This window comes from Carassius gibelio, chromosome A22 (assembly GCF_023724105.1).
Source record: "Carassius gibelio isolate Cgi1373 ecotype wild population from Czech Republic chromosome A22, carGib1.2-hapl.c, whole genome shotgun sequence".
NCBI classification, from domain to species: domain Eukaryota; kingdom Metazoa; phylum Chordata; class Actinopteri; order Cypriniformes; family Cyprinidae; genus Carassius; species Carassius gibelio.
In genome coordinates this window covers 10,972,332-10,997,008 of record NC_068392.1, presented here as the reverse complement: position 1 = coordinate 10,997,008, position 24,677 = coordinate 10,972,332, and the positions used below count along the sequence as shown (strand labels likewise).

Here is a 24,677-nt window from a genome sequence, read left to right as displayed (position 1 = left end):
CAGAGACACAGGTCATGTGATATTTCCTCTCCTGCTGTCGTATTGGCGGTTCCTCATCCACTAGCATCACATTTTGTGTTGTAAATAAAAGCATCCCACTCACCTGGGGTGGGAGAAAGAAGAGGGTTTTTATCGAACACTGAACTTCACTGTTTTCTTTCTTCCCCACGCTCTTGTAACCTACGTATCCGGCCACATTTACATCCCATATCTGGAAACTTAGATGGCCTGTAATTGCTTCCATGTGAAAGTGTAATTTCCTTCAACTTGGCTACAAAATGATTCGTTTCGACTGAGGAATTATAAGCAAACCAACCTAATCGTTTGAATGGCATGACCCGGTTAAACCCGTTAATACACACACACACACCCAAAACAAAGAGTTGTGCAGTGAGGATGAGTGTTCCTCTCTCTCCGTGAGTCACATCAAGTGTGCATGAGGTGAGCCAAGAGTCCGTTTTTGTGCTTGTGAGTCAAGTCTGCTCGTGATGGAGGGCTGTCGTGCTTTATTTTTTGCTCTCGGTCATCCTCCCCTCCTTTCCTCTGGATATTTTTAGCTCTGGCGCTGGTGTTGCTGTGCTTCTCTCGTGCAGCATGATAAGTGTCTGCTTGTGCACGTACGCACTGTGCCATCTGTCTTAGCATTTGCATTTAATGCAATAACGCTCCATCCCTGCTTTAAATAAGTGCCCTTGTTCGCCTTGGACTATGGCTGCATTATTTCCCAGTGCTGTGACGCTGCCTTGGTGCTGCAGGGGTGGGAGGAAGAGCACGAGACTCGCCGTATGTGCAGCTGAGCGGGGAAACAGTTAGGAGGAGCCTAGAGAGGCAGAGGAGCCCGGCAGCGGCACACTCAGGCAGGCAAAGGGCTTCTCAGGAGGAGCTTGACGGAAAGTGGGTCACTGGGTCAGACGGCAGCAGAGCTCCAGCGGCAGGATGGACGGAGTTCGGTGGGGACACATCCACATTTAAGACAATCCCGGGTTAATTAGACTCGATTAATCATACATATTGACCTTCTGAGCCTCGTTTATGGTTAAAGCAGTTTTGATCATTGAAATAAAATAAAATACTAATATTAGACAAAGTAGAAATGTTGCTATTAACTGAAATCAGTTACTAAAACTGAAATGAAATTTATTTTTTAATGCAATATAAATCCTTGTTAATGCTTAACATACCAATTTTAGCAATTGAAATCAAATAATACAAAAATGAAATACTTAAATTATATGTTAGTAATTAATAATACAAATAAATAATACAAATAACAAAAGCACATAAAATGACTACAATTTAAATTCACACGGGGAAAAATAAACACACAAGCTAAATAACACTAAAATACCACTCAGTTAAAAAAAAAAGTAAAACCAACTAAAATGAAAATGAGAAATGCAAATATGCAAATAAAAGGTACATGAAAATATTAATAAAAACTACAATAGTATATAAATAATAATTAATGTACGACTCACACTTGTAGCGCCCATTTTCTTTTGCACACTCTATTCATTTTAAAATACAGTAGATTACAGAGTGCATTCATATACTGTAACGCGCAGGATCAGTTACTGCTTATTGTGACGTAATGTACTTATCCGGACATGTGTGGCCGATGAACTTGTTCTCTTGCCAGAAGGCACACTGGCTGCTGTGTGTTCAGAAATGTGCTACAGTTGTGATCCGTGACCCGTCACAATCTGGAAAGGTCAAGATTCTGTTGTAGTCGTAGAAACTTTTCTCATGTAGATAAAGTGGTTATAAAGAATGGAAATTATATAACCATTGGTATTTCATTGAAAGGAGGACCAGGTTTTTGTTTCTTTTATAAGAAGTGGTTTTATTTGATTTCAATATAAAGGCATGTTGTGTGTTATAGCAGTTAAATCTCTGTCTATATTGCATAATAAAACCTTAATATCAAACCTATACATTATGAGTTTGGATATTTTAGAGAAATGCTTAATAAATGCATTACACTTACTAAAACCATTTAGATGTCAGCCAGCTAAATCCACTGTAGATTTAAGCTAGTGTTATACTTTACATGAGTACATAATTGCACAAGGGTCCGTGTGACATAAAAATCATCATCAGAGGGTCGTCTTCACTTTCAGTAGTTTAATAGTAGTCCCCAGTTGTCCATGTATGCTTCCAGACTGGAGTATAACAGAGCCTTTAGTCGATTAAAACTAAAATATGACTAAAACTAAATGCCATTTAAGTCAAAAGACTTTGACTGAGATCAAATCAAAATTGGCTGTCAAAATGAACACTGGATAGATAACTACATGTCACACACCGAATGAGTAGTCTGGAGAGTCATTAAAACATTAATTGTGGACTCTGTTTATAACACAGCATTTCTTTCCTTCTCCCCAGGATAAACATCATGATGCTGCACATGAAATCATCGAAACCATTCGGTACGTCTATGACCAGTTTTCTTTGGTTTGGTTTTACTGATATGTTTGACTGCTTATCAGTTTAAAACTTGACCTCTCTCTTGTCTTTGTTCAGCTGGGTGTGTGAAGAGATCCCAGATCTTAAGCTGGCCATGGAGAACTACGTTCTTATCGACTACGACACCAAGTGGTGAGGAAATTGGCACAAAATCTTATAAGATAGGGTTCATTAGGTATCATTTGAAAAATGAAGCCTAAAAATAAATTAATAATAATATTTATACTACTGCTACTACTACTACTTATTATTATTATTATTATTATTAATAAGAATATATTTAATTATAATAATTTTTCTGTATTATTGTTTTTAATTATTGTTATTAATTATTATTTTTTAATTAATTTAAATTCAATTTATTATTATTGATATTAAAAGTGGTATTTGTTGTACATGCCAATAAAAAATGCTATGCTATTTTTGTGAAAGATGAAAAAAGCTTTACAGAATAAATTAAACTAAATAATTTATTTTATTAATATAATAAAAACTGGTTTAAGAATGTATTTTTAAATGATAAAGTATTAATCGTATTATGATTGATCATGTATTTATTATTTTCTTTTGGAAACTAGTTTTGTGAAAGTCGATATTATGAAATGCCAAGCTTCACAGAATATTACGAATTAAATATTTCTAATTATACTCTTAATTTCAAAATTAGAATATTTAATATGTATCATGCATCAACTTATTAGTTTTAGTTGAATTACTAGTTTTATGAAAGTAGATATTATGAAATAACAATCTTCAGAATATTTCAAATTAAATTATTATAAAGTTATTATTTTATTATATGCTGTTTAATATAATCATTAATAATTTATGAGTGGTTTTACTAATTTTGTAAAAGTTGAAATGATGAAATGACAAAAGTTTGACAAAATATTACAAGTTAAATATTTCCAACTTCTTTCTACTTAATTTTAAATAATATTTGTTAGAGGTGTGATGATTTTATTATATGCAGTACAAATAGGATATATTAACTTGGATATATTGCTGCTCCTTTGCTTTTCTTGTATCTGAGCACAAGCCACATGGTTTATTATGAGCTGATAAAAGATTTCATAGACAATCATTTATTTTTGTGTTTTCCTGCAGCTTTGAGAGTATGCAGAGACTGTGTGATAAGTACAACAGAGCCATTGACAGCATTCACCAACTGGTACAGGTCTTTCTTGTAGACAACAGATTTTTTTTTTTTTTTTTTTTTAGCTCAAACTACATGTAGAACTTTGTGTTTGTGTGTTGCAGTGGAAAGGGACCACCCAACCCATGAAACTGAACAAGAGGCCTTCCAACGGTCTGCTGCGTCACATCCTGCAGCAGGTCTACAACCACTCCGTCACCGACCCAGAGAAACTCAACAACTACGAGCCGTTCTCTCCTGAGGTGTACGGAGAGACCTCTTTTGACCTGGTGGCTCAGATCATTGATGAGATGGAGATGATGGAAGAGGACACCTTTGTGGATCTGGGCAGTGGTAAGTAACGTCTATTATTCAAGGCTTTTTTCATTGGTGGCTCTGAATGGAAAACTCAACCGTAAATTCAAATAACACTGCAAATTGGCTTCCATAATTGGTTTAAGCAAGTCTTGATTAGTGATATAAGACTGAAAGTTCAGCAAAAATGCATAGCTAATTGGAATACTGGAGAAAATGAATGACTATTATTGATATGAACAGATCTTTGCTATCAGTTTAAGAATGAATGTCCAATAAAACACAATGCGAACTGGAAAACACAAAAGCGAATTCACTACCATAATTGGTATAAAGTAGCAGTTGAGCATTGAAAGTCCAATAAAAATGGCGTAATAGCGATTTCAGTACCATAATTGGCATAAATGGGTCTTGGGATGCCGTTTAAGACTAAAAGTCCAATAAAAACGCTAATGTAACTGTAAAATGGCAAATTCAGGACCACAAGTATAAACAGCACTTGAGTTGCAGTTTAAAGGTGGGTTACGAGATTTGGATCAAAAACATGTTTTGTTATGCTGGATGAAAGCCTCTACACGTCTTGATAGCAATCACAAGTTAAGTGGTCTAAATGGATTTATATCGTCTGTGGAAGTTGTAGGACCGTAAAATGTTCATCTAATGATATTCCAGCCTGTCAACGTATATATATTTGCATACCTCCGTCCACCCTGTTCACGCAGACTTGATATGTCACCAGCTCGTTCCATTAGGCTGTTGCGGACTGAGAATGGAAGGGTTATTGTTTTGAAGGAGGCGTGGCTTTGGAGAGTGATTTGCAGGGAGGGTGGGATCTCATGCTTTCAAAGCTAGCTTGCTATTGCTAACCTCCTACCATGACTTTAAGATAATAAAAATAGAAGAGTGCATTGGAAAATGCAACTGCGACTATCGATCTTAATAGGCTGTGAGTGGGACTTTTAAGATTGAAAGTCCAATAAAAATGCGAGAGCTAATCAGATAACACAACTCAGAAAATTCAGCGCCATGTAAACAGATCTTGGTTACCAATTGTCGTCTTTGCTTGATTTTACAGGAGTTGGTCAGGTAGTCCTGCAAGTCGCTGCAGCCACCAACTGTAAACACTACTTCGGCGTGGAGAAAGCAGACACTCCAGCAACATATGCCGAGGTGCCAACGTTATTATACAACTCTTTATACACGCCGACTTCTCAAGTCTGCATCAAAGTGTACATTTGCACTAATATTTATGTCTGAATGTGTTTGCAGTCAATGGACAGGGAGTTTAAGAGATGGATGAAGTGGTATGGCAAAAAACATGGCGAGTACACGGTAAGTGTGTGTTCATTTATCACAGCAGATGTTATAATTTATGAAAACCTCATCATTGTGACTCAAGGGAGGAAATCTGTGCATACTGATGTTGTTTGGGCTTGTGTGGCAGCTGGAAAGGGGAGATTTCCTTTCAGAAGAATGGAAGGAACGAATAGCCAACACAAGGTATGATCACATACAGACTATTTAGATCGGCATTTCCCAATCCCAGTCCTCGCGCATTTCATACATCTATGTATCTCTTATCACGTACAACGTTTGTTCTATTCAACTGTGAGTGCCCTGCGAAGTGGACATCACAGGATATTTCGTCCATGATTTTAGTTTGAAATGAGTGTATATGTTCCATTCAAAGGGCATTAAAGTGTGCAAGATGTGAATTTAAGGGATTGGGAACCGCTGATTTAGATGCACCAGTTAACATTTTCCATATTCATGTTTTTTTGTTTTTTTTTTTTTTTTTATCATAATTTCTTCAACTATTTGCATGTTGCTTATATGTCTTGTATAAGTCTGTAGTGTGATGTGCTCTTTTACAGTGTTATTTTTGTGAATAACTTTGCCTTTGGTCCTGAGGTGGACCACCAGCTGAAGGAACGGTTCGCTAACATGAAGGAAGGTTTGTGGTGTTTCAATGTCATTTTATTTGCGTAAAATATTTTTAATAGATTACCGTCACATAATTTATCGAAATAATCACATTTGACCATTTTGTACCGCCCTAACATGAGGTAAATAGAACTTAGCTGTTAATGTTTGAAAAAGAAAGGGATTCGTGTCAGTGTAGCTTGTAGGCACCTGTGTCAACATGTCATTCTTGACCTTTGACCCCAGTCAGTCTTGTTTTTTGGTTCACGTTGATCTGCGGATTATATGTGCTTAGGTTTTCTCCTCTCTGTTACTTGGGCGTGTTTTGACTCGATTTCGTCTCTTGTAGGTGGAAAAATTGTATCCTCAAAACCATTTGCACCTCTTAACTTCAGAATAAACAGTCGAAACTTGAGTGGTAAGTATAATACTTTGTAGGTTTCTCTTACAAAAGTGACTAAATCCAGTCATTCTGATAATTAGCCAAATTTTACTGACATTTTTATTGTGAATCTTCACAAATGCGCAACAATTTTGGCGACAAAGATTCTACGTTGTCCTTACTGTAGTGATGTATGAAGCACTGCACACTCAAAAATCAAACCCAGCAGCTTTCTGTTGGCCATTTGCAAAATCTGCGAAGAGAGGTGTTTCGCCCTTACGCAAAATTCCCAATTATACAGATTGGTACGGAAAAGACGTACGATAAAAGATTAGGTTAATATGACCACACCTTTCCAATGTTTAATGGTCTTTGTGTTTGTTTTTTAAGATATTGGCACAATAATGAGGGTAGTTGAGCTGTCCCCTCTGAGGGGATCAGTGTCATGGACGGGGAAGCCAGTGTCGTACTATCTGCATACAATAGACCGCACCATAGTAAGTGCCCTTTCATTTGTGTCACATGGGTTTTGCTGTTCCTCTCTGTGTACAATTGGTCTCTGATTTGCATTAGCCTTTATTGTTAGGCAAAAGACATCGAGCGTGGCTTTCTCATGTCACGCAGTCGTCCAAAAAGAGACGCCTTTGAGCAGATTTATTACATATTTAACCAAACGCTTTTTCTTTTTGCAGCTTGAAAACTATTTTTCTAGTCTCAAAAATCCTAAACTCAGGGTAAGACTCGTTTGATTCTCATGTTGTTTATGGGTTTTTGGACAAAATATTAAGTTATATCTCTTCCCATAACACATGCGGCTTGTTGTTTCCAGGAGGAGCAGGAGGCAGCCAGAAGACGCCAGCCGAAGGACAGTAAGGAGAATAAGAGCAACACCACCACCCCAACCAAGCCCAAGGAGCACAAGGTGGATATACAGGAATCGCTCAATTAGTTAATTAATTGTATTTGCACTTCAGGGATGCAACGATACCATTTTTCATAAAAAATTTCATTTAAAAAATATTTATTTATGATTTTGTTTTACATTTATATGAATACATTTGTTTTAAATGATTAATCGTATATGGAATCACTCATTATGTTTATTTATTTATTTATTATAAGTTTATACATTTAAAAAAACAAATTCTCATATTATGAATACATCATGAAATATCTCTTTATTTCTGTGCATCAGACACAGCGTGACTCTGGTGGTGAGGAGGAGCGCTCAAACTCACTTGTGACAGTGAAACCGTCACCGAAACCCCGCCGGGCCAAACTGCTGCCCAGGGGCCGCAAGCTAGGCAACAGGAAGCGTGGGCGGCCTAAGAAAGCTGCTGCCGCCACTGCAGCCGAGCGCAAGAGCAAGAAGAACCAGAGCGCCCTTGATCTGCTGCACGCTAAGACCCTCTCAGCGGCCCCCGCTCAGGGTGAGTCAGTTACTTAAAACTATTATTTGTGTTCTAACATGGCTAAGTTGGCTAAACGTTTTTGTCCAGTTTAATTCTGTTTATAGCTGTATTTATTGCTATGTCCAACTTTGTTGTGCTACAAATATAATACAATTTAAAAGTCCAGTTATGAACGACGAGGATAAAATATTTGTACCTTTTGGTATAGTCATCTAAAACACATCTTCAGTTATCTTGTATCTATTTTTCTCATACCATTTCTGGCCTCCTTGCAAAGGTATAGTGATGTAAAATATGATCGGGCGTCTGCGCGTGGTGTTTTTTTTTTTATTGACCGGATCTTGGGACAATGATGGCACGAATGGGCCTCCCTCAAGACGCACCATCACAAGATGAATATCCAAGGAGGTTTTAATTGGATGTTACAGATGAGATTTACAAAAAATATTTTAACTGCTTCTATTTCAAGGGAATACTGCTGTTAAAAGAAGAAAAGAAAAAAAAGCACCATTATTTATCTAAAGTGTTTGCAAACCAAATGTTATTGCACTTTTGTTCATACAGCAGTAGTTTAAAAATAAAGTGCGCAAACACTATTTTTGAATTCATTATTGAATTTTGTGCATAATGTGGTTAATCACAGGAAAATCATGCCATTAATCGCGATTAAACATTTTTAATCGTTGCCAAGAACTACTTAAAACCATGACGTCTTTGCTGGCCATTTGACAGCATCAGTACCTTTGACAATGACTTTTGTGGTTTGGATCAATCCACAGATGCATACAGGTCACCTCAGAGTCCGTTCTATCAGCTACCTCCCAAAGTACAGCATTATACATCAAGCCAGCTTCTCATGGGCCCCACTCCACCAGACCTGCAGGCTCTTCTCGGTAAGTTCATTCAGCCTCACTTACACCTGCTCTCCTTCCAGATTTAGCATGAGGAGATCCATTTCAGTCCCACAGACGTGCTAATGCATCTGCTCTAGATTCATAGTCAATCACCCAGTTAACATAAACCTCCTTGCTTGTGCTCCAGATAATATGAAAGTCCAGTACCTGCAGTTCATGGCCTACATGAAGACACCACAGTACCGTACCAGCCTGCAGCAAGCCCTCGAGCAGGAAAAGGTGAATCTTTCTTCTAATAAACATTATTTGTTTACTTGATTTAGTTTTGCTTTGTTTACCTGTTATTAATAAAGAAGTATTATAAATGAATTCATCAAGTAATGTCTCTCTCTCTCTCTCTCTCTCTCTCTCTCTCTCTCTCTCTCTCTCTCTCTCTATATATATATATATATATATATATATATATATATATATATATATATATATATATATATATATATATATATAATATATATATATATATATATAATATATAATACATATATTTTTATTATTTTTATTATATATTTATATATAATAATATATAATATATATAATATATTTAGATAATATATTTTATTATATATTTATTCATTTATATATATATTTTCCTTGTATTTTTAACTGAATTATTATTATTATTATTATTAATAAGTATTAATCAAATAAATGTATACACATTTTGTTTTACTAATTTGCTAATATTGTTATAATATTTAATGATTATATATGCATGTTTAATAATAGTAGTAGAAATAATTGATAATAAATAATATTGATAATATTTTAAATATTTAAATGTACAATGTATAAATTATTGTAAAACATTGTTTGTTTAGTTTAAAAATTATTTTTTTTATTTTATTACATTACATTTTATTTAAAATTATTTTAAAATAATTGTTTAATAATACTACTAGTAGTAGAATTAAAATATTAATAATGGGAAAACTAAATATTTTATTTAAATATATAATTATTTTTTATTTATAAATTGTAACTTAATTAATTAGGAACATTTTTTTTGGTTTTGTCATAACATTATTGTTTAACTTTTCTCTCCCCTGTCTTTTGTGACAGCTGAGACACACAGAACTGTCCGGTCAAGCACAGCAGCTGCTCAGTGCTTGTAATTCCCATAAGGAGAGGATCCGAGACCTTTTCCAGTCCAAACTGGAGGAGGTAAGACCTGTCTCACAACCTAGTGAGCTAGCTTTCAGATCGGTGCTGAATGTGAACCCTCGGCTTCCTCTCTTACAGCTGGGCTTGAAGGCGGTGACTGTGGAAGACCTAGTACAAGCTCAGAAGGAGATCACAGCCCACAACCTCCAGCTGAGGGAGCAGACCAAACAGCTGGAGAGGGACATGGGAGAGCTCCGAGACCAGAGCCTGGTGCTGGTAAGTGATCCACAATAAACCGTTACAGAGCTGAAGTATACTTAAGTTTCAGAAATGAAAGCTTTGTTTGTTTGGCAGAAGTGGAACTGAACGCCCATTACACATATGTTTGTGTGTTTGTCAGCTGAAGGCTCGGTGTGAGGAGCTCAAGCTGGACTGGGGATCTCTGTGTTTGGAGACGCTTTTGAAAGAGAAAGCGGCTCTGCGAAGACAGATCTCGGAGAAACAGCGTCACTGTCTGGAGCTCCAGGTATCTGCATGCACATTTTTCTCAGTCAGCTCAGAGCTAATATGGCATTGCAGACTGGTGTACATTCAATTCTGTTGAACTAGCTCCAACAGGGATATTTTTACCTTGAGCAGTGTGGCTTGGCTCTGTCTATGTTTACATCAACGGCTCCCCCTGGTGTTACTTTGCAGATCAGCATCGTTGAACTAGAGAAGAGCCAGAGGCAGCAGGAGCTCCTGCAGCTCAAGTCTTACAACCCGTGTGAGGAGTCCCCCTACCAAAAGGCCCTCCCCGGCCCAGATCCCCGGCCAACACTGGATTCCAACACCCCCAAACTCAACCCTCAAGCTTCTGTGAGGCTCAACGGCCTCAGCCCTGAGCTATCTATCAATGGTACGGCCTCGCCGGGTTATGAGAGAGGCAGTGGAATGGGCAAAAACGAGCTCCTGACTCGCTATCTGCCTATATCCCCTGACCACGAAATTGTGCCGCCCACCCCAGACTCAAGAACCAGGCAGCTAGGGCAACCCCTGCCTGACTACACCCGCTTTTCTCCTGCCAAGATCGCCCTACGCAGGCACCTCAACCAAGATTCGGCTGCCAATCAATTTAGAGCCCTTGGCAACATCCACCGGTGAGTAAAATTAACACATTTAGTTGACTTTAAGTGCTTGTTGATTGGTCACTGATCACTCACGGCTATTTTCAGGTGTGACAATGGTGCTGTATCATCTCCAACTCTGGGATTAAAACAGTCTTGCTCCTCACCCAGTTCAACTGATATTCTATCAACCACAACACAAAAGAGCCCAGCTGTCCCCGGCGACACTATAACCAGTCTACCAATCAGCATCCCCCTCAGCACTGTGCATCCAAGCAAACTTCCTGTCAGCATCCCACTGGCCAGCGTGGTGCTGCCGAACCGTGCAGAAAGACTGGTACGTATCTGTGTGAGCAGCAGTCGCGGTATATGCTCTTAATGGCGTTTTCTGCAATTATTCAAGTTTTGGTTTTCTTTTGGTAGAGGAGCACTCCTAGTCCAGTTTCAAATCCAGCAGGACAGAGCAATGGCAAGCCACCTCTCACGCCTACCTCAGGTACAGTCCCGCTGTCTACTTTGTTCTGCTTGATTTCTCGTAGATCATGCTGTTTAGTTTCTAAATGCATCGTAATAAAATTATTTATAATCATTTTTAGTAATAAGTAATTCTGTTTAAAAGTGACCACAATTTAATCAAGCCCTTTCAAAAATCCTAAAAAGTGTGTTTTCTTTTTATGGGGTAAAAATTGTAAGTGAAATGGAAAAGGCTTGAAAATTCATTGGTTAAAAAAAAAAGTGTCCATACGTTAAAAACATTTGCATATTGCTGTAGACATTGGGGGGCCTTTGAGTCAGAAAGAGTTGAGTACCTCTAACATCAGTCATCCATGTTGTTTACATACTTTCGCGATGCAAAAATGTTACGATATTAATCATAGATTGGTGGCGATACTTTAACGATATGACGGCAGTCAAATCCTATTAGTTGAGCTGCTGATGTCACCTACTCTGCAACAGGCCAATGGCGAGTTGAAGCTTGAAACTGAAATTAAAGATGCTCCATCTTCTTATAAGTCCAACTTCTCGGCAGAATTTTGGCTGTCCAGTCACGCGACAGGACGATGGTAAAAAATGTTCAGACAAAACACAAACTGTTTGTAAAGACTGTAAAACAAAGCTGCCATACACGACATCAAACACTTTGAATATGATGTGCCATTTAAAACGGCATCACATCAACAAACTCCTGCGACAAAAAGAGGGAAAGAAGGCAAAACATCTATAGACCATTTCAACGGATATTCTGCGGTTTAAGGAAGGGACGTCTTTGTTCCTTGGACATTTCCAGTTAGTGTTTGAGGGCATTCAAAACAATGGCGGCAGGCTTTTAATGCACAGTAGGATTACGATAATTTAGTTAATACTGCTGTTTAATATGTCTAAATAAAAATTTGATTCCTTGTTGCTCTGTGGTTGAGTGTTCCCTCTGACCTGGAATTAACATTAATTTATAAATCACTGGAAATTAAAGGGTTTAGATTTCCGAGAAACGCGCCTGGATTGCAGCAGTGAAGCGCGAAGCAGAATAGCAACTTGCAGCTCTTGGATCTACAGTGAACATTTCGAGTTCAGGTAAGGAAATGTTGTTGTTCTCCATATGATTAATTATATTTATTTACGTTCACTCTTCAAGTATGATGCAAAATTTTGCTTTCGTCATTGTTTACAATATGCGCCTAGCGGTATGATTCTTGTTTAGTGAAAAAGACCAAGCTTTTATTTCCATTTTATTGCCAAGCTTTATGTAGGCTAGAATTAAATACGAGTTCACATTGCCTGTCTAGCTGTCTTGTCAGCAGATAAATACAGTGAGTAACGCGTTATAGAAATGTAAACTTGAATGTTGAATAGTGAAACGGTTAACCAAAGTAGTTTACAAAAGCTAACGGTAAACATGTTTCATCACTTTTTAAGCTTGTCTGATGTTAATTCTAACATGTACTGATGTATTAAATAATAAAAGTATTATCCATGAATATTGTGGATTAAATTAAACAATTGTTTTTCTACTTTAGGAAAGCCATCATCTGTAATGTAAGACACCTAAGACAGTGTGCTACAGGGAGACAGGAAGGACAAACCACATGTGACCATATGAACATTCAGATGTGTTTGAGAACCTGAGGATTAAATGCAATGTAGTACTTAAAGCGGCTTAGCCTGCTGCTTTTGATATTGATCACATGTTAATAAATTTGCTGAAAACAGTTGAAAGCGAGAGGATGTCTTTGTTTATATGCAGTACTGGTCAAATGTCTGGACACATTACACATTTTACTATTTTTAAAAAGAAAATCATGTACGTAACCTAAACCAACCCTAGTGTTTATGTTGAACTTATTTGAACTTAATTTTTTTTTTTTTACTGCTTTAAGTTCTGTCTTTAGGTTTCTTAATTCTAAGTTTGTTAAATTTAACAATTGTTTTCAGTGACAGACGGACCTATTCAGTTGTTAATTTGAATAAAGGTTTTTATTAAACCTTGAAATGTGATCTTGTATGTACAAAGTTGTTGAAATTTGTTAATGTTTTTGAAATAAATTTGTTATTTGAATCTGAGTTTCATTTTGTATATTTTGTTCAAAATATTGTGATACGTATCATACCGTGAACCCAGTATCGAGATATGTACTGTATCGTGACCTAAGCTTATCGTTACACCCCTATTGCGTACTATACTAAATGCAAAATCTGCTTCCTCTTAGGGTACTCCTCCAGCTCAGGATTGGTGAATGGCTCTCACACCGCCATGCTGACCGAGGATCAAGACTGTGACGCTGCCTCCCCTCTTCCTCACAGCACTCCCATCATGGGCCTCCAGCCTCGCTGCTCTGGCCTCAGTCCTGCACTGGGCACTGGGGGCGTGCTGCAGTATGCCGACGGCCCACCGAGGCTTCCACCCGAGGATGGCCATGACCGCCAGGGCCCCGAATCTGACACTGAGCCCTTGGACAGCGAAGCTCGTAGGCGTATCTTTTTCTCCTCATCCTCTTCTTCCTCCTCATCTTCGTCCTCTACGGGAGGCTCAAGGCTCCACCACGGGTCGTTAAAGCAGGGTCACCATCATCACAGTAAGCATCATCATCACCACCACCATCATCATCATCATCACTCTCCGAGCTCCCACAGCCAAGAGGGGCGGAAACGAGGGCGGCGAAAGCGCAGCTCCTCTGGAGCCATTCCCATTAGTGGATCCCCCAAAAGAAGGGCATTTCCGGGACTTGGCTGCTCAAGCCATTCTTCAGGATCACCACTTAATATCAATTCAATGGTGAGCAGACTAAAAATGGCGGCTGTTAGTATTGTTAAAACTCACGGTTGGCCTTAGATCAGACCCAAAATGTTTGTTCTTTTACCAGGTGAACAACATAAACCAGCCTTTGGAGATCTCCGCCATCTCTTCCCCGGAGCAGTCAGGTCGAAGCCCGTGCGGGACCGATCTAGATCAGCCTCCTGTGCTTAAAAGAGAGCGTCCCCTGGAGCTCAACAACACAGGTCTTTATTCCTCCACCCCTAGTTCAGATGAAGAGGGCACCATTTATGCCCCGGACACCTCTAGCTCAAGCCGGTAGTAGCTCTTTTCTTTCAAATCCAGTTCATTCATGTTTAAACTTTGCAGATCATCAAAAATATGGTTGATTGTTTTGATGGATCGACTGTTTACCCTTTCAGAATTGAGCGGAAAATCGCCACCATTTCCTTAGATCGAGATGGACCTATCAGAGATATGGAAAGGGGTGAGTGCAGTGCATTTTGGCTTATGGACATTTAAGGTTCGGACTCCACTAGCTGTTTGTCATAGAACATGGCATTTTTTAGGTTTGCAAGGACGTAAATCAGGTGCCAGTAGCGTGAGCAGTGAGGTATCATCTTCCTCCGGAACCGGCAAGTGGAAATCCACCTTCTCCCCAATCTCTGACCCCAAGCCAACTCCTCCGGATCACCGCCAGGGTGGCTCGCCATTCGGTATGGGGGCTTCCCGAGGTGGTACAGACTCTGACTCGGACCAGAAACCACAGAAGAGAGGGGAACGTGAGCGTGAGTCTTACGGGAACTCAAACCTCTTCCTCATTCAAGATGGCAGTGGTCGCTCGGTCGTCAACACATTGGAGCGGCCGCTGCAGAAACATAAACTGCGGGAGTGGGACCTGAAATCTATAAGTGGATTGGCCAGCCAGAACCTCTTTATATCTGCTGCGGCCAATGGAGGGATCTTGACCGGGAAAGTGGGTGGGGCCTCTACAGTTTCCTCCGCCTCCTCAGTAGGACAGTACTTCCCCCTGAGTGGGGCTTCAGTTCTCCAGTCCTTATTTGGAGCTCAGCCACCTGGACCAACTACCAGCGGAGCTCCTCGGTTGGTCAACGGACATTTGGCGCTCAGCAGTTTCTCCAGCGCCGGGCTGGCAGGGGGCGCTGCAGGAGGTGAGTTGGATATTTTCTGTCTTGTTTTCCTGTAAATATTGAGCTCATGGTCAGAACAGTCACTCGGGTGTAGAGAAAAGGTAAGTTAAGGCCCAGCGCTGCCACTGTCCCCGGCTCTCCCACAATGCTTGCTGTGCTGACTGTGCTACAGCTACACACCAAGAGGAAATGACAACAAGTTGTAAGAAGTCAGTGAAATTTTTGCAGTGAAATTTAATCCGGGCATGTTCTTGGAAACATAAAAAGCTCAAGCCGTTTAAATAATTTCCACTGGCCTTGACGGTGTAAACTGATTTGAAGGCCTGTGAAAATACGTGAAGCTCTCGAGTTTATGAGATTTGGCCGAGAGACTCCTCGACTTCTATGGCTGTATTTCAGGCCTTCACATTTTCTCCGGGTGTTTGTCTTAATTGCAGGTCTTGTTTTTGGGTTTCGAGGCATTTCACTGTGTACCAGCACCTCACAGTCCACAAAGATGAAATGAGTCAAGTCTACTTGAATAAAGTCACTACCCTATAGATAGACCGATAGATAGAGAGATAGATGGATCTAGACAGATTGATTGATTTATATATATATCGATATGTAGGTAGAGATAGATAAGTGTAGAAGTTAAACTGTATTATTTGTAGCTATAATCTCCATGACCGTTTTAAACTTATGCATACACTTGAAAAACCCAAACATTAATTACAAAAAATCATGACACAGGCTTTATGCAGGTTTGGTGTGCGGTGCTTCTGGTGCATCAGTGCAGTGCCTCGTCGCTTTATCTGTGCTTGTTTGTTGGTCTGGCTTGCTGCTCTGCACAATCTGGCTGAGCCCCCATTTTCTGTCTTTGTTTTTTGCTCCCTCTCTGTGCTGTGTGTCTGTAGGGATTTTTCACCACATGGTGCCTTCAGTCTCCTCACAGCAGTCTGGGGCCAATCTCCTGGGCCCCGGGGCCCTCAGTTCCCAGCAGAGGCATCTGGACACGAACCCCAAACCGGGGACCTTGTTCTTGGCCTCTGGCCCCTCACAGCTCAGCCGCACACAGACAGTCCTACACGCGCCCTCCCCGCCTGCCCTCCCTCTGCCCCCTCCCCTCCTGAACGCCTCCTCCGCGGTCCCGTCCCAACCTTCGTCCCCGCGTCCCGAGCGCCAGCAGTCCTCAAGGCTGCAGTCGTCCCACCCTGCTTCCACCTCCTCCCTGTCTCTGATCACCACATCTGCTTCCGCCACCTCCTCCGCTTCCTCCCGGCCCTTCACTGTGCACTATCCCCCGCATCTGCCTCCCCTGCACCCTCCCGGCAGCGCAGGTTCAGGTGGGGCTGGGGTGTCTTGGAGGACTCTGGGTATGCAGGCGTCCTACACAGCCTCGCAGATCCCCAGCAATCGCCCCAGATAACACCCGTCTGGGCATAGGAGGGTGGGGGAAGGGGGGTTAGACTACTACTAGACGGATACAGGGAAGCTACTGCGCTCTGCCAGCTATAATCTCAACAAGGTATGTGGTGTTGGCATGGAAATGGACGACACGCTTTTGCTGCTTTTCTTTTCTTTTTTTTGTTTATCGTAGCTGCATTTCCTGCAAGTTCTTTGGGTTTCAGAAACCTGCTGTTTAGACTATTTATGTCCGAATTGCCATTTTTTGGCTTTTTAAAATATCATTACATGTTCAGGGCTCAACAATGTGATTTCTGCTTTTACTAGGCCACAAAAATGATATTTTATTTGTAATAATACACACAATGTTTTCATGTATTTCTGTAAGTGTTTTTATTTTATTTTATTTTTTTCATCAAATATTTCTTTGACCTGTCGAAAAAGGAAATTTAAAATGGCTAAATTGGATATATTACTGTTTTCAATTAATTAATATAATGTTATAGTAACTTTATGAATTTTGTTAACATTTTTGCTGGATGATTATAGTTTTGTTGTGCAAAATTGGATTAAATGCGCGCTCTCTCTCTCTCTCTCTCTCTCTCTCTCTCTCTATATATATATATATATATTTAATTGAGAATATTTTAAAGACTATTATTAATATTTTATTATTAATTGGTGTGAGTGTGTGTGTGTGTGTGTGTGTGAGAGAGCTATTTTAATCATTAATTTAATTTATTAATTGATTTTATATAATATTAATCAATTAATTATGAATGAAATAAAACCCTAGGGAAGGTCAATTGACAAACTTTGCTAATAAAAATAGTTATGATGCACATTTGGGAAGTGTGAAGGATTCATATTTTTTTACTGTAATTATAAAATATAAACCAATTAATAGTTAAATAAAATACTTTGATACATACAAGTTTAATGTAAAATAGGTCAATTTTTGTCAAACATTTAATTTATTCGTATTTGTATATTTGTATATGTACAGTAAATCATGTTTTGCACTGTAAGCCATCATAATCATCCAGCAAGAAGGGTAATAAAATAGTTTCATATTATTATTACTATTACACTACATATTACTTTTATGTAGTATTATTATTAAAAATATAAAATGAATATAATTTTCAGCCTATTGTAAATTGTTGATAAGCAAGTACCCCTTGCAGAATTTGGGAAAACAAACGTTTTAAACGTCCCAGTCTAAATGTATAGGTTTGCCAGGCATGTAAATTGTTGAGCCCTGATGTTGATGACACATCTGTCCACATCTTGTGTAATTCCTGGATTTTACCCTCGACTGGTTACAGGTAACTGAAGAAATCTACCTCAACCCAACGTAGCCTATGCAATGGACAGGTGTGGACCAATGGGCTCGACTCGCTCAGCGGTGCTCAAACATTTGCTAAAGCCGCCACTGTAAAACTGATATGGGTTTCAGAACTTATCACAGGTGCAGCTTAACACACACACACACACACACACGCACTGCCCCTGAATCAGATTCAGATTGATAGTATGCAGCTTCCTTGTTTTTTCAGAGTGTGACACCATGTTGGGCTGATGCTAACAGCCATCTATTAATAATTGGGAGTTTAACATGGCCTTACTTGATGGGTGGTTTACTAAATTTACAGCCATCTTCTGGTTGATTCATAATCCTTTCCACAGGAAGTGTCTTAAAAGTCAGGAATATCATTTCAGTTAGTACAGTCTCAATAGGCCGTACACACACGCACACAAAAATAATTTGTGAATCTCTGTAACCTTGCTGCTGTTATCAGTGGAAATTCATGTGGCTTATTCGGATGGACTCCATGAAGCCCCTGGAGCCTGATGCTGGGACATCCCCCTTCCAGTCTGAGCTTGTGCTGTGAACTCATTGTTTTAGTGAAATTGATGATAACAAATAGTGGAGTGGTTACTCATCATATTAATTGTTTGGCTAATAAGGTGAAATATGGAAAACCGCAAGCTCCAGCTGTGTAAGGGGAATTTCCAAGTGATATTTTACCTTAAAAAGAAGACTATTTAAAAGTATTGCGTAATATTAAAACTTTAAAAGCAAGGATTTTTTAGTAATTGTAAAAAATAGTCATGACTGTTAAGCACATTTCCCCAAAATTATCATTACAATAATGCAACAAAATGCATGTTATGTACTGGAATTCATCTGAATCTGTTTTATTATTACTACAATTTTATATATATATGTATATATATAATGCTCCTCGAATATCAACGTCAGAGATAGTTCAGTTTAAAATACATCGTTATAAATGCTAAGCAAATATGTAAATTATATATAATTGAGTTAAATTGCGATACTATTTTGCATTGCAGTACTAAAAATGCTTATTGTTTGTGATATATTTTGCAGTACGGTATTGCAAGTTAAAGGATTGCCATGAAAATCAAGATACTACAAAATAAATATATATATATATATTTAAGGGTCTTTAAATGTGCTTTTTTTTATTAGTAGTATTTTATTTGTATTATTTTTGGGAGTGAAATATGACTAGGGCATGTTCTTGATGGGCTTCATGAGATACACCGCTTAATTAAATGATTTCATTATATTTACACTGGATAATTTACCTGTGGAGCGGTTCATGACAAACGAATTAAAACGGCACGTCATTTTTAAAATTTAAGCTTTCATGAATCAAAGGGAAAATCTTTTTTTTTTTTTACATGCATGTAAACAAATATTGTAATTAAAAAATATATATAATTGAAACAAACAAATGCACCTTCCAGGAATACACAACTAGAACCCAATCTGCAGGGAGAGAAGCCGTTAGAAACACAGAATGAGTGAAAGTCTGTAAAGGAGCCATTTAATCAGGTTAGCTACTTTAACTACCAGATCTTATTGAATCACTATGTTTAGCCTTTGGGGCCCTGTTTTAATGCTCAAGCTTCCATGTTCCTAACAGTTACTGCTGAACTTTAATACAATGCACATATTTTGTTCAATTGGGTGGCGGTGTCTTACACAGTACAGGCTTATTCAGGTGAATCTGGTGCTGACCCATATTCCTCGCAGATTTCATTACCAAATCCAAATTTCTTCATGGTGCTTTTCGCAACCGGGAAAACCAGCACACGCTTGTACGTACAAACACACACTGATTCAAAGATGTACACACACTGGGAAAATGCAGGATCACACAACGGCAACAGAAAAACTACTGGGCAACTTCAACTCATCCTTTTGTTTCTCTTTTATTCCTTTTGTATAGGTTTATTTTCTTCTCTGTACTGTGAATGGTAGACTCTCTCAGACTGTATAATTGTGTATATATTTTGGGTTATTTATCATTTAAATTGTCTGACTTTTTGTGATTTTCTTTTGGTTTGCCTTTGCTCTTATTTTGTATTGGAGCAGAGCACAACGTGTGCAAAGTGTATGTACTTGACTCGCAGTCTAAAGAAAAATGGTGCTATAATCTGAACAACTTTAGACTGCTTATTTATATTAAGATCATCAACAACAACAAAATAAATAATAAAGATTCTTGGTGCTTCTTTTACACAGGGATGTTTTCAAGCCTTTTCCAATATTTATAATGTATTATTTGGCACCCGGCATGATCAGTGCTGTTTTTATATAGAAGAAACACCTTTTGGTATAAATCGAATTTAAAGAAGCATGAAAGTACATTGCAGAACTTTACAGTAGAACTTTTTTTTTTGTTGTTGTTTTCAAGTATTTACTTCAGTGGTGCTCCTAAATCGACCTGTGTGACAGGTAGTGAATGCTTTGAATTACACACATGGCACACTGTTGAAACTGGTGTCATATGGCATTTCATTTCTTAACCTTTTTGGTTTCTCATGAGGAGAAAATGTGCTAATCCTGTTTGCCTACCATCTTGGGCCCGTACGGCTCGGTGCTGTTTCTTAAAATCGTCGTTTTCTTCGCAAGTGTAACACAAACCCATCATCTTACACAAACTGGTGCTGCTGTTCACAACGATGTCGAAAATACCAGTGAGCCCGTACCAAAACCTACAATCCACTATCAAAGCCTGTCCGTAGAGTGTGTCGTGTAACTTAGTTTGAGCTTATTGCATATTGTGGTGATGTGAAGTTGTGCTGATGTGACCGATTGTAGATTTGGCTAGTGTTCTGTCAGTTGGCTAGTACTAGTGGTTGACCGATATGGGTTTTCCAATGACTGTTGGAATAATCAATAGCATATATAGAGAATAGGGTAATATAATGACGTATATTAAATATTTGTACAATAAAATGGGTAGTGCACCCAAAAAAAGGAAAAAAGACGACTTATTTACTCACCATCATGTCGTTCCAAACCTGTACGACTGTATTCTGCGGAACACAGAAGAAAATATTTAGAAAAATGTGGGAAATTGTTTTTGTCCACACGATGAAAGTCAATGGGGTCCAAAATTTGAACCCCATTGACTTTGAGAGATTCCCACCTGCCCGATATATCGGTCTATCGCTAACTGGTACAGCATTATAAAAATGGTCATTGGCGTGCAACATCGCCAACTTGAAGACAAAGCAGGAGTGGATTTCCTCATTTGTTTTGCATCCTTATTTCCATTTATTGTGTTTTTGTATGTGTGTTGTAAGTATGTGCTCAAGGAAAACTCAACCTCACCTAAGCTTTAGTCAGAATGCTGTTTAATAGACTGTGGTGTATAATAACATTAATAAAAAGAAAAAAAACGTGTAAATTGTCTTTCTGTCCAATTAATATGAGGACATTTTGATGAAATTGGATGTTGAGCAGTACATGAGTACATTGTGACCAGCACTGAGGGTTATTATTTTTTTATTGGTAGTAATTAATAGTCATTGTTACTGTTGCCTGTTTTAATGGCCAATTTATGTTTTGATGTCTTTGCGACTGTTTATCAATGATGATTTTATGATTTCATAATCCTGACCATTTGGATACTCTTTAGAACATTAAGGTGCTCTCCTACACTTTGTTCAATGAAAATGCAGCTATGAAATTCATGCACCTCTTGCATTACGAGGGGTAAACATTTTTTAAACGTCAATGCAAGCATTGCTTTTTTTACTTCATTGTGACGTCTCATTTGAAATCCGTCCATCGACGCCGTTTCCTTTTGGTGCGGAAGTTAAACTCTTGTTAAAATTGATGTTAAGCTATTTAAAAGGTAAACCGATCTAATTCTTGATGTTGCGTTTTCTCAGGTACATGTATGAGGTTGTGCATTGCAAAAGGCAACTCGAATCCTTTCGCATGTTATAAATGGATTAAAGAATATGTTCTGAATATGTAAATTTAGATATGTCTAAATATGTACATTTTCTAATATAGGCTTTGTCTAGTGTCTCAGGATCATCAGTTCTGGCTTTGTTAATAGTTTTGCATATTGAAAGAGAATGTTGAAAATATCGGCTGTCTTCCTAGATGACCGATAAAAATGAGAATGAAATTGATTTACTGTGCATTATTTACCTGTGATAGAGATTTCCTATTTTGAAGCCACCCACTTAAAGTTTGTCTGTTGTAATTGGTGCCTTTTAAGTTATTAGAATGAATTTGTGGTACATGCATTCCTATTCTCAGTTAAAAGCATTTTATGCTTTTTCATAGTTCAGCAGAAATATTACAGGATAATTGTGCACCAGCAGCAAACTCCTAAGAGTTGTCAGATTTGTGTCACTGTTTGGTGCTTTTAACTTAAAGACTTATAATGACAGTCTAATTCAGTTACGTTTTTCAATCTCAGCCTTTTGTTAACAAAGTTAATAAAGTGTTTCTAAAGAAAGCTTGTTTTGATCCATTTATTTCTACTAGCATAATGTGCAAAGATGAATGTCCAGCTGGAAAAGGTAATAGCTCAACCATGTAGCAATAAAACAATTGCAACCCAATTTAAAAATAACTTGAGGCAATACAGGTGACCTTTTGTGAAGGTCACCACTTTTATTAACATACTGGGCTCTGTAGCAGCAAAAATTTTAAAAGAAAAATGTTTTAATATACAGTGAAGATCATTCCATTTTGTGCTTACCAAATAGTCCACAAAAAAAGACATATTCGTTTTCCATATAAGAACACTTGAAGTTTGATTTACCAATATATATACTAACGTTAGTGTTTACATTTTGTTAAAATGCATCATATTATACTACTAAAGTAAGCTTGTAAGCATTTAAGAAATACCCTTTTCTTTTTATATGGTAGATATGGTAAACAATCTAGCATTTGGTTCTCTTTGATTTGTTCCTGTTCTCAGCCATTCTTTTGGCTGAAAGTTACCTGCCTTATCTTTTGGGATTGGTCAAAGATCTAGCACACTAGTGCTAGAAGGACTTTGAGTCCAAGTCTGGAAAACATATGCAGCGGTTTCTTCCAGAGATGAGGGCTAGGAGTAATGAGAGGAGTCAGCAATTTACCCAAATCAACCTTTAGCACTTTTAATATAAGGGCCTTTTGTATTTGTCATATCCTTGAGTTCTACAGCTCCTACCTGTTGCAAGTGATTCATGAATATCAAGGCACATAAACTCAGGTTGCCTCAGAGAGACCTTGCTAGCAATAAGAGAACTAAAAGTTGCTATAAGGAACTAAAATGGCACGGTCATGTCTAGATGGAACCCATGTTCTGCAAAAAGTCTTGCAACTTTGAAAAAGCCATTTTGAATCTCTTGGGTGTTTTGCAGTGCAAGGCTTACTATATAAACCCAACTGTGCCCCTTGTTCATTGTTTACGGATCAGCTCTTTGCAGGGTTTGAACCTACACCTTTTTGGTTCCTGACCCAGATATCAAAATATCTGCATGCCTTCAATACCCACTGTTACTCCAAGGACGAGCTTTCTTGGCAGGCTGGCTCCACTCAGTAAAGCAGGAGGGGGTGCATATAAAACATATCCCCTCTGTTGACCCACCCCAAAACAAGTGCTGGATTTCTTTGTGGCTGAATCAGAAAACATGCGTTTCTACACAAGATTTTGGCTGATACTGTTGCTGACTGTGGCGACTGGGTCATTTGGAACCAAAACAGGACACCGAGCAGGATAACAGCCCGAAGGTCACCCCACTCTCAGGTCAGTCTCTTCCATTTGTACTGTGTGTACAATTGATGCATTAACAGAACTTTTTTGCATTTTTACATCTCAGTTAAATGAATCTGCTAAAGCAATAGATTGTAAGTGTTTGTGTGATTATTATAGTTATTGGATGTTTTCTTGGTTATATTTTTTTGGATGTAGTTGCAGGGGTGTAGGAACCATTTGATAGGTTTAAGTGTCCAATCCTCCTCCTGGAAGGCGTTTAGATCAAACACATTTGAGCACAAATGGAGATGAGCAAAGGATATGAGAAAATCCCTTCTTCATTTGGCTAAGCAATATGGAATGGCATACTACAATACACCTCTTTCAGCAGTTTACAGTACATATCGAACTGCATGTAGTTCCCACTATGCATATTCCGACAATTGAATTGGAATATCAATTCAAAGACTATCCGCCTTTTTCTTCAACGTGGAAGTAAGCCTATGGGTGAAACTTCCGGTTCATTAGCCGCTATATAACTAGGAGAATAACAATGTGCAGTAAATGGTAAAACTGTTTGCACTACAAACCAGTGTTCATAATTAAGATAATAGATTCAAATAATATGATAATACACACCAACTTTCAATATCAAGCAGCAAAATGAACTCTTTTGTTCAGCTAAAAATAGCTGGATGGAGTGGACACAGATGAGACCATAGAATTTACAAATGGCGGTGCCCGTTTTTACTACAAGAAAAAGGTGGATAGAATACCCAAGACATGTCACTTGTATAGTTCTGAATTGGGAAAAATCGAAAGCGTCACTGCAGCTGCCGTTAGAAGTCCCGGTTGAGGTGACACTAGAATCTCCAGTTGTCTGTGCGCAGAATGAGACTGGATGAAGCCATGGCTCAAATGAAACAGCAGGAGGCGGCGCAGAAGGTGATTGACAGGCTTCAGAAACAGAGTGAACTAAGTAAAAAATTATAATTTTTTTTAAGCACCAATATTCAAAACAAAACTGAACCCTATGTTACCACTGAATTTCATCTAAAATACTATAATTCATTTAAGCTATGATTCATTTATATTGGCTAAG

At 38.4% G+C, this 24,677-nt stretch overlaps 1 protein-coding gene across 3 annotated transcripts in view; it reads left to right on the top strand.

Annotated features, from left to right (window-relative positions):
• LOC127942988 (histone-lysine N-methyltransferase, H3 lysine-79 specific) overlaps nucleotides 1–22,342 on the top strand; it is a 28,718-nt gene extending 6,376 nt beyond the window's left edge. The window contains exons 2-28 of one of the 3 annotated variants that reach the window (XM_052539053.1): nucleotides 2,386–2,429; nucleotides 2,524–2,598; nucleotides 3,574–3,637; nucleotides 3,727–3,955; nucleotides 4,992–5,086; nucleotides 5,186–5,248; nucleotides 5,361–5,416; nucleotides 5,791–5,870; nucleotides 6,189–6,257; nucleotides 6,612–6,718; nucleotides 6,914–6,955; nucleotides 7,051–7,143; nucleotides 7,417–7,651; nucleotides 8,413–8,526; nucleotides 8,675–8,766; nucleotides 9,607–9,708; nucleotides 9,787–9,924; nucleotides 10,049–10,174; nucleotides 10,345–10,787; nucleotides 10,863–11,091; nucleotides 11,178–11,250; nucleotides 13,460–14,025; nucleotides 14,114–14,322; nucleotides 14,427–14,491; nucleotides 14,574–15,176; nucleotides 16,052–16,662; nucleotides 17,870–22,342. In XM_052539053.1, coding sequence (XP_052395013.1) covers nucleotides 2,386–2,429; nucleotides 2,524–2,598; nucleotides 3,574–3,637; nucleotides 3,727–3,955; nucleotides 4,992–5,086; nucleotides 5,186–5,248; nucleotides 5,361–5,416; nucleotides 5,791–5,870; nucleotides 6,189–6,257; nucleotides 6,612–6,718; nucleotides 6,914–6,955; nucleotides 7,051–7,143; nucleotides 7,417–7,651; nucleotides 8,413–8,526; nucleotides 8,675–8,766; nucleotides 9,607–9,708; nucleotides 9,787–9,924; nucleotides 10,049–10,174; nucleotides 10,345–10,787; nucleotides 10,863–11,091; nucleotides 11,178–11,250; nucleotides 13,460–14,025; nucleotides 14,114–14,322; nucleotides 14,427–14,491; nucleotides 14,574–15,176; nucleotides 16,052–16,563 — 4,524 coding nt within the window. In that variant the 3' untranslated portion in view covers nucleotides 16,564–16,662; nucleotides 17,870–22,342. Of the gene's footprint in view, nucleotides 1–2,385; nucleotides 2,430–2,523; nucleotides 2,599–3,573; nucleotides 3,638–3,726; nucleotides 3,956–4,991; nucleotides 5,087–5,185; nucleotides 5,249–5,360; nucleotides 5,417–5,790; nucleotides 5,871–6,188; nucleotides 6,258–6,611; nucleotides 6,719–6,913; nucleotides 6,956–7,050; nucleotides 7,144–7,416; nucleotides 7,652–8,412; nucleotides 8,527–8,674; nucleotides 8,767–9,606; nucleotides 9,709–9,786; nucleotides 9,925–10,048; nucleotides 10,175–10,344; nucleotides 10,788–10,862; nucleotides 11,092–11,177; nucleotides 11,251–13,459; nucleotides 14,026–14,113; nucleotides 14,323–14,426; nucleotides 14,492–14,573; nucleotides 15,177–16,051; nucleotides 16,663–17,869 lie in introns of those variants that run through there. The other 2 variants (XM_052539054.1, XM_052539056.1) reach the window with 2 other exon arrangements.
• The last annotated feature ends 2,335 nt before the right edge of the window (nucleotides 22,343–24,677 follow it).